The sequence below is a fragment of the Parasteatoda tepidariorum genome, chromosome 7 (assembly GCF_982258835.1).
Source record: "Parasteatoda tepidariorum strain Cologne lab strain chromosome 7, Ptep-v5.0, whole genome shotgun sequence".
Classification (NCBI taxonomy): domain Eukaryota; kingdom Metazoa; phylum Arthropoda; class Arachnida; order Araneae; family Theridiidae; genus Parasteatoda; species Parasteatoda tepidariorum.
In genome coordinates this window covers 1,373,639-1,383,669 of record NC_141761.1, presented here as the reverse complement: position 1 = coordinate 1,383,669, position 10,031 = coordinate 1,373,639, and the positions used below count along the sequence as shown (strand labels likewise).

At 32.4% G+C, this 10,031-nt stretch overlaps 1 protein-coding gene across 1 annotated transcript in view; it reads right to left on the bottom strand.

Moving 5' to 3' along the window:
- Window positions 1-584: 584 nt before the first annotated feature.
- Window positions 585-10,031, bottom strand: part of LOC107450699 (clotting factor C) — a 35,197-nt gene continuing 25,750 nt past the window's right edge. The window contains exons 10-12 of the mRNA XM_016066551.4: window positions 7,615-7,865; window positions 4,050-4,217; window positions 585-967 (exon numbers count right to left, since the gene is read on the bottom strand). Of these exons, the coding sequence (XP_015922037.1) occupies window positions 626-967; window positions 4,050-4,217; window positions 7,615-7,865 (761 nt within the window). The 3' untranslated portion in view covers window positions 585-625. The remainder of the gene's footprint in view (window positions 968-4,049; window positions 4,218-7,614; window positions 7,866-10,031) is intronic.

Sequence of the window (10,031 nt, the reverse complement as noted above, 5' to 3'; positions counted from 1 at the left end):
ACTTGGTGTCTTTCATTTGTAAATATTTTTTCTTGTAGAATAATAAATGTGATGAGAGATAAACTTATACATAATCATTCATTTAAATTATGCTGTATATATAATTTATTTAGAATTCAATGTTTTGAAAATACCAATGATTTACATTTATAAAGACATTATGCGTCTTTAATCATTTTACTCAAGAAATTTTCTGGATTTTTGAGTTGGACTCACAATCACCCCTGTAGTATGAACTTTCTTCTGACACCGACTGATTTTTTCTTCTTCATTTTTTGGTAGTTTTGAAATTTCTACATGAAATACATATACCGATTTTTGAAATCATCTATTGAGGGGAATGTAACCATTTTTTCTTGTTTGCTTCTTCAGTTTCCCATTCCTAAATATTTTGTACGCAAGACGAAGAGTCATAAAAAAAAAAGTTTTGTTGCTACATATTGTTTTTTAAATTTCCTTTTTATGGGTCATTTGTTTAAATAATGTGTCATAAAAGGGAGTTAAAATTGTTTATAGTACGGATAGAGTGAACTGAAATTTCACTATAGCGGGGTTTGACTCTATTATAAGTTATTCAAGATTCGTACTGGACAACTAGATTCTTTATTGGATAGAAATGATAACATCATTTAATGTTACTTCGAATCCAAATAATATAATCTGAAACCCTTGTGAAGATTGTATACTTTTCAGGCATTCCGCACTGTCCTGGTATACCAGAGCTCACGATACCTTCCACTGTGTAACGATGGTGAGTGTCGTAGAAGACCAGTCCCGAACCACTGTCCCCAGTACACGCAGATGCAGTTTTCGATTGGGTTCCGAGATCCAATCCGGCACAAAACATCCCGGGTCGAATCCTCTCACCATAGGATTGGATGCATTTCTCACCCGATTGCACTGGTAGGTAAGCCATCAACAGCTCTTTGGATGGAAGATCAGTTTCCGTCTGTCCCCACCCTGTCACCTGCAAAAGAGAAGAAGGGTTTCAGTGGCCAAGAGTTCTGCCACACCCGTTTGTAGGGCGGACCCATGCATTCATCCACAGATCGTAATTTTGACTTGTTATGGGACTTTTGCGACTCTACAGATTTAACATGCATTATTCACTTTACTAAACGGGGATTCTTCGGCCTGTGGGGTTCGAACTCTCGGACATGGACCCAGCGCCCTACCGACCAGGCTATCCCAGCCCAAAATAAGTGTTAAAGACCCATTTTTGAGGGTATCTAACTCCGTATCCTTGTAACCCAACCTAGAAGATAGGGAACTCCTGGATGAAGCATTAAGGTAAACTAGGCTTTGAGGTTGAACTAACCCAGTGGTCGAAAAAACATTTTTGTAACTTACTACAACTACTTCGTTACAAATGTAATTCATTACAACTACTTTTTTTTAAAAATGTAGTGACAATAAACTACTTTGAAATTGTAGTAACTACTTTAAGGAGGCAAACTAAATGGATGTTCAGAATAGTTTCGAATAAGTAAATGGCTTGTTTTAAATACAAGGGATTCATGAAGATATGTTTACATGAGCCAGTTTTTTTTCTTTCGAATGTGTTCATTTAACCATTATTCTATGCAATTTTTTGTTGCTGTTTTATTTCCTCTAAGAAATTAAGTACATCGAAATCACTTTCCTTTCACGGGTCGCATATGAGAGTCATTATCTAATGACTGCGGGGGATGGAAATGGTGATGGCACGTCTTTGGATCTTCCTCAGGGATGTTTCCCAGACTGTCGCCAATGGCCCATTGTGCAGTTCCAGTGCGACGTAAATGAACAAGAACGATCGCAACGCCATCTAGGGAGAAGACCAGTTCCCTCTCCTTTTTTTTCCAGTTGTATAGGAATGTACTACGATATTTTTCCCTTTCTTAATATTTTTTGTATTTAATTGTTAAAAATATTTTTTTTTAATTTCCATGACGCTTTCTTTTAGTACTTTGTTTATTGTAGTTTTGATTTCCAAATCGTTTCCTAACTTTAAAAAATTTAAAATTCAAGACAAACTTCCTTCCTCCAGCTTCACATGCTAAATGATGAAAGAGTGTGAAGTGTAGCCCATTTTGGTAGTCAATAGACATGGTATAATTTTGAATACCCATCTCACAAAACGAGGTCTTAAAAATCAAACTAATTTTAGATAAATTATTGAATTTTTAGAAATCATAAAAATATTTTAACATGACATTACTATGGATGTTGGTTTTCAATATAAGTGTAAACAACAGCAATCTCGAGCTCTTAACCTTCTCTACTTCCGGTTGGAAAGTATACGGCTACTTATTCTACGATGCGATATTGTTAAACAAAAATCATTTGTTTTTAATAAAAGAAATAAACTATATAATTCTGCTGTATTTCATAAGATATTAAGTAATTCTGGTGAGTTTGATGGAAAATTTTGAATTAGTTATTTAAAGATGTATCGTTAAAAAATGTGACATGGCTGCTACCTTAAAAAAGAAAAGAAAAACTCGCTTTTTTGGCAGTCCCGACTTCGCCTCTTCTTACCATTTCTGTTTATTCTCATTACAAGCCGTGTAGCGAGATTAGGTTCATTTTTAAAATGGTCATTTAGGTTTAAAGTTGGTATAGTGTTGACAAGGTAAATAATGTTTTATAACGATTATTTTCTTCAAATGGTGATGTCTTGAAATGACAGGTCTTCAAATGACGATTCTTTTTTAAACACAGCATAGCTGCCAACTCTACTGGATTTTGCAAGTTTCTCCTGGTTTAATTAAAGTTCTCCTGGTTTTTGTATATCTTAGAAAATTCCCTAAATTTGAGTAAGTTTCCTAAAAAAAATCCCTATTGTAATCGAATATTTGCTCAGATTATTGCTTGAATATTAAAATAAGTATAACTAATACATAATGACGCGAACCTCATTTATAGAAATCAGTTCAAAAATTTTTTTGTTCAAACATGTTCAGGTTATTTTTATTCAGAACTCTCTTTTTAAATTAATTTAAAAAAATCTTAACTATGATGATGAATTAAATACCTATTAATATTTAAAATTATGAGTAAACTTAATTCATAACATTTAAAGTATGTTTAATGCAGGGCTCAAAAAACCGCCCGTCCTCGGCGGACAAAAATTCCCTGCGGACAGCAAATATCTCGAATCCGACGTCCGCGCGGACGGCCATTTTCCCGTTAATATTCGTGATACATTTTCAATTTTTGTTATCTTACAAGAGTCTAGCGCCTCACTTCTAAAATGACCCTCTAACCTAGAAATACAGCAACATACTGCGCTTGGTGGAATTGATGTTTTCTCTGTCTGGGAGTACTGCAGTGGTTGAAAGAGGCTTTTCAGCAATGAGCTTACAAAAAAACACATTACGTACTGGTCTTAAACAAGAAGGGTTAAACGCAATTATGAACATCCACCTAAATGGAAAACCCCTTTCAGATTTCTGTGCAGATACCTCTAAATTATTTGCTTGATTGTGGAACTGGCAAACGTCATATTTGTTTCATTTAAAAAACGAAGTACCCTCGGATAAATTGACATTCCAGATAACTTGACCTTTGTCATTTAAATTATTTCATAAAAGAAGTACTAGGTTTTACTATTAGTAACTTAGTATTTGTAATCCTAGTAGCTACTAATTCATTGTGCAATTTATATAAACGTTTGTAATAAATAAGAGAAAATTATATTTTTATTTAATTAGAAGCTACGGGTTAGTTTCAAAGGAGGACGGGTACATTGTTGGACAAGCCGTCCTCGGGGACGGGTAAAATTTCCGACTTTCTTCGAGCCCTGGTTTAATGCCAATTATAACTGGAAAATATTGCAGTTTTTCTATTTGATGACTATAAAAATTCCCTATGTGTATTTCCTACTGTGTATTTAACAATTAGCATGAATTTTGTGTTTCGTAAAATCTACTGGATTTTTTCCTACCCATGTTGGCAGTTATGCATACAAGATATACTAATCACGCTGTGAGCCAAATTTCTTACAAATACACCGGAAGCGGTCTTGTAGTGTAGACAGTTGTTCGTGACAAATGAAAGAAACTTACGTATCCGTATTTGTTGGGTCTAAGGTTAAACGTCGTAGTTGACTTTGTAGGTAAGCAGACGGGTTGTATTCTAGGTGTGTATCGAATCCTTGGAAAGAACTTAATCAAAGCAATATCGAAAGCATAGGTGGAGTTATTGTAGTTCGGATGCAAGACGAGTCTTGTACTCTGCAATAGAAAATGTTAATCAATCAATATGTTGCTTTGCATTGATTCCGATGTTTTCATTGTTATGAGGCTCCTTAAGTGATGAGAGATACTTAAATTATCCTTCCCTTATTTTTTAAAATGCAAAAAAGTACACTTTGAAAAATGATAAGGTTGGAATTATATTTCTTCAAGGAGTTTATTTATTATAAGAAATGAATTAAAAGGTAAATTCTGTATCTTCCCAATGTTGAGAATGCCTCGATCCCCCCTAGCGGACAAATACGGAAACATTAACTTACGAACTTTTTCTCCTCCAGTGCGGTGTAGCTTAGAATTTGTTGAGGACAACTTACAACTTTTTTCATCTGTAAATAGCTTTCCCTTTTTTTTAAATTATGATTATGAAATACAATTCTTAAACACCTTGCTCAAAGTCTTTTTCAGTACAGGTGTTAATTTAGTTATCTACAACCAAAGATCTGGAAGTGTAGACGGATTGGAACGGAAACAAGGTAAGATTCCTTGTTGAAATATAATTTGAATCTTTAGAAGTCGTTATTTAGTATCGTTACACCAAACGATTTTGATTTGAATTTAATTTTCTTATAAAATCAGATAACTACGCTAACTTCGAAGCAAAAATCAAGGGGGGAGGGAGTTATTCCTACTTTCTTAATGGGGCAGGGGCTTGGGATAGGATTTGTGATTCGCAGTGAGAGTTCAAAATGCCATAAGCGTGGTTACGTAATATTTGAACCATCGCTTAAGAAGGGAAATAAATTTTGTAGTATGACCATGGAATAGTATCTGAAGTAACGGAAAACTATTTTAAAGAAGAAAAAAAACTATCAATTGTTTAAAAGTAGTAAAGGTGTTTTGGTATATGAAACATGTTTTGGAGTCATATAGAAATAGTTTATTTTTGAAAAGGGAAGGCAAGCCAGACTGACTCAGTCTCATCTCCATGAGGACTCGTTTTTAGCCTTTCCTTGAAATCGTACTTGTACTTTAATCTTTTAAAAAGATTGCAATTTAATATTCTAATGACAGATTAGCAGTCATTGATTTTTATTTTTGTAATTATATATTTATATATTTATAATTATATATTTAAAAAGTGAGCCTTGAAAAGTTTTTTAATTGCTCACTTCATTCAAAAACCGTTTGTTGTGGCGAGACCGTCGGGACTAGCTGATGCACTTTGCACAAACAGTACTTTTTATTCTTGTGTGGTAAAAAAAAAAGTTTAAATTATAAAGGTGAAAAAATAAAACTCTTAAAGAGAAAAAATTTTGCTATTTGTAAATAAATGAAACAACATTTTGTAAGTTAATATTACACTTCAGTTAAAGATTGTTTTTTCCCCTCCAATAGAGAATCTGGAAGCAATTATCATAAGTTGTTTTATGTTAATTTTTTTTACGCGAACTTCAATTTCAGAATGCTATTAGTTAATACTAGTGGGCTGTGCCCCCTGCTCGCTAACGCTCGCCAACCCCCGAAAATTGCTGCGCAAACTAAGCTCGCTTCGCGCGCTATTAACTTAGGTACATTGCAAATGCACAACGTTCTAAGAATTCAAAACAATTATTAAAATCCATATAACAACTTTTTCTTTTTTTTAAATTACATCTTTTTACTAAATACTAAGTCATTAAAATAAATTTGAATTGAAATGAAGACTCATTGAATGAGACTCATTTTTCAATGTATAACTAATAACAATAATAAAACAAATAAATTCGTGATATAAATCAAAAATCGTCAAATAAATTCGTGAAAAAAAGCGCCTTCGACAAAATACTATAACAGAGATCTATCGACAAAGACTACTCACTTCTGTCTAGCTTAATAGTATAAGATTGCCGCAGCTGAATTGTTATTTCAGTTTCCGTTTTTAAAAGCGCTATATGTTGAGCTACCTCAGCTAGATTTGGCATGTGACATTTTTAGCGGCAATCATTGGTTGATTTTCTAGCGTTGCCATTCGGGGAGTTGTAATGAGGCTTTTTTTTGTCGCCGTGTAAGAGAAATATATATAGATTTTATTTATTATTTTTATTTCTTTCTGATCACATGTTAGATACCTAAATTAAATAACCTAAATCCAACATAATTGTCTAAGTCTTAAGATGTTTGAACCACATAATCAACTTTGAATTTAAATTTATTTTATCTTCAAACATACTCTCTAACATGGTGCCACACATTTAATTTAACAATCGTGCTTCAGCTTTTTTTTCTCTATTCTTTAGGACTGCCGTATGAAATTGAGTGGCCAGTCAGTTTCACATTTGATCCAAGTTTTTCCATGAAAACTCTGTTGGCTCTAAAGGCCTGTTTACAAGGTTCCAAGTTCTTGAATTGGAGGAATTTCTCTCTCCAAGAAAATGGATGTTTCGTCGACACTGTCCAAGTTCTTGAATGTCAATGATGGGTCGGGAAAAAAAAACTAGCTCATTGTTAATATTCAACATTATAAAATCATACTTTTATGCATTTAAAATTACAAAATAAATGCAAATAAAATCATAATAATACAAATAGACCCTAACAGATTCATTTAGGTCCCGCAGTGGACTGATCGTTAAGACAAGGTTCCCAGCAGATCACCGAAATCAAGCATCACTGGCGGCGGTCAGTGTGCTGGTGGGTGACCACTTGGATCAGTTTGAGTAGGGACTGAGGGTGTGCGGTATGAGTCCTCGTTAAACTGTTCTACCGTAAAGTGCTCGACTTCGCGTGCAGGTTGTCGGGCTATCGAAGCGGGGATGCCATCCCCTCTACAGAGGATCAAAATTGTGATGGCATGTCTTCGGATCATCCTGAGGGATGTTTCCCAGACCGCCGCCAATAGCCCATTGTGCAGCTCTAGTGCGACGTAAATGAACTACAACAACAACAGATTCGTTTATTTGAACTAGAATATATGAAAACCGACAACAAAATGACATTTGATGCCTGATTGTTGACGTCACAAAACTTAAGACGCTGATTGGTTAAGGGAGGAAAAACTTGGCTAGAAAGTAGGCTCTACTATCGTCCAAGGACTTGGACCAAGTACTTGAAAGATCGTTTACACAATCCAAGCTCAAAGCAAAACAAGTTTTCATCAATATCAATCAATCTTCGTCCTAACCTTGGATCGTCTAAATAGGCCTTAACCCTCAATTACTCTTCCCGAGCAAACTAGTTATCTGGAATGTTGCATCTGTATATTAGCTGATCAGTACAGAGCTGCATAGAAGCTACATACCTGCATTGATTATCGTTTTTGTGTTTTATCACAAACTTATTGTGTAAACAGACTGTACATCAATTGATTTTGACATCATTTACTACATTTGTTTAAAGAGAAAACATAACTTTTAAAGCCCCGCTTCAAAAATAAAGATTGATTTTATTTGAGACTCACCCTAGAGTTGAGGACTTGGTCGTCATCTTCACTATTTTCACGACAAAATTTCCCAAAGCGGAGGACGTATCGCGTTCCCGTGGAAAGACAGTGCGCAGCTGTGAGAACTGTACGCCGATTGACCAGTAATCCACCACATACCAAGCTCCCGTTCTCTCTCGATATAGCCACTGTCCACGGCCATTCTCCTGGTTTTGTCTTGTTTCCGTGATGGATGCGCTGCCTTGTCCGCTGATACGACCTCCCACAATCTGCATTCAAGGAAGACAAGTTAGTGAGATTTTGTATACCATAAAAATGGAATCCATTCATTTCTTGGCAAAAACGACTTTTAAATTTTATTCAAGTCTCTACTAGATGGCAGCACCATTCCGAAATACTCTTGCGAATTAATTTGGAGCTTTATTCGTTTAGAACTGAACAGCTTGGTTTTTACGCATCTCTATTGAAACTGCATTAAATCAAGTTAATTATTTATGTCTGCAACAAACATAAAAAACATATGTATTTTACTTTGACATTTTTAAAGGATGATTTCAGCAATTACTGCAGTGGCGTAGTTTTGGGAGATGAAAACCTCTCCGAAATTATACATTACTAGATTAATGAAACATTGTATTGTAAAGAGGATTTGGATACGAAAAATGTTTTCATTACTCGTTTTTAGTAATTTAACCAGTTAGAATGAATATATACACAGGGTTATTTATAATTTCTTCCGGGTTTTCGACGCGTTATAGTAAAAAAACGAAGACGAATATGACAAAAAAGAACATATGAAATTATTTGGAAAGTATTCAAGTTTTAATTTAGTTTCGGAATAATTTCATATGATTCTTTTTTTCATATTCGTCTTCTTTTTTTTTTTACTATAACGCTCCGAAACCCCGGAGGAAATTATAAATAACCCTGTATATATATATATATATATATATATATATATATATATATATATATATATATATATATATATATATATATATATATATATATATATATATATATATATATATATATATATATGGGTCATTCTCACAAAAACAGTCATTTTCATGTCCCCAGTATATTTTATGTTTGTTTTACAGCTTACGAAGAAAAAAATTCAGGGAAAGTGTCCTTCAGAATGCAAGCTAACAAAAGAATAAAAATAAAACTATCAATTTTTATTTTTTATTTATTTTAGGTAATTAAAATATACCAATATGTCATTCCCTCACTTGTCCCCACTGCTGATTTAAAAAAAGAAAAAAATTGTTTCTGAAATACAAAATTTTTTTTTACAAATTCGTGTTTTTTATTTCAGAATACTAAAATATAGAATTCAGAAAATCAATTTTAAATTGAATTTCTGATAGAAATATTAACACAGCACTATTTTAAACTTTGTCCCCAGTGTTTCGCGTCATTCCCTCACAACAATGTTCTTATCACCTGCAATCTTCTTAGAATAAAAATATTTCAATAAAAACTTCAGAAGTTAACAACTGGCATCATAGAACAAAATTGCAGTATGTTTCCATTTTCAACTTAAAGAAGCTTTGCTGTGGAATACATTTGAATGAATCAAACCAGGTAAAATTTTTTACATTTGTCAGACCCTCATGTCATTTTTTAGAGTAAAATAAAATACAACTTCATCGAGAAAGTGGATAATTATATGTTGCTTTCTTGTATGAATATAATTGTATGTGATTGACTTCAGAAATTCATTAGGCCTAACTGTTATTTTCAAATTTTATTGAATTCGTCATTCCCTCACTTGTGTATAAAGTGAGGGAATGATTCAAGATGAGTATATTATTAAATTTTTTTTGTTCAATCGTGCCAGCCAATTTTATTTCCCAAACCTGTAAAAACTATTAAATATATAAGACTAAATTATAATAAATATTAGATATACTTAGTATGTTATCATTTTCAAACTTTAGGTAGATGTAACTTAGATAAAAACATGTATTAAAATAAAATATCATTCCCTCACTATTAGTGTCATTCCCTCACTTTTTAAATAGTGAAAATAATTAATTTACTTATTAATTAATTTGAAAAATGAATTAAAAAATTAATAAATTAATTTATTAAATTAGTTAATTTATTTTTTAATTTAATTAATTAATTATTAATCATTATAAATTAATTAATTATAAATTAATTATATAAAAAATTAATTAATTTAAATATTAAGTATAATTTAAAGGATATATACTTTCTTTATAATGTCATTACATATTTCTATTAATATAAAAAGTTTCAGAGCTTTTTATTCACTTTACTTTTTTGGGATTTTATGAACTGAAAAATGACAGTTTTCGTGAGAATGACCCATATATATATATATATATATATATATATATATATATATATATATATATATATATATATATATCAATAAAAAATATGTATGAAGTGCTCCATCA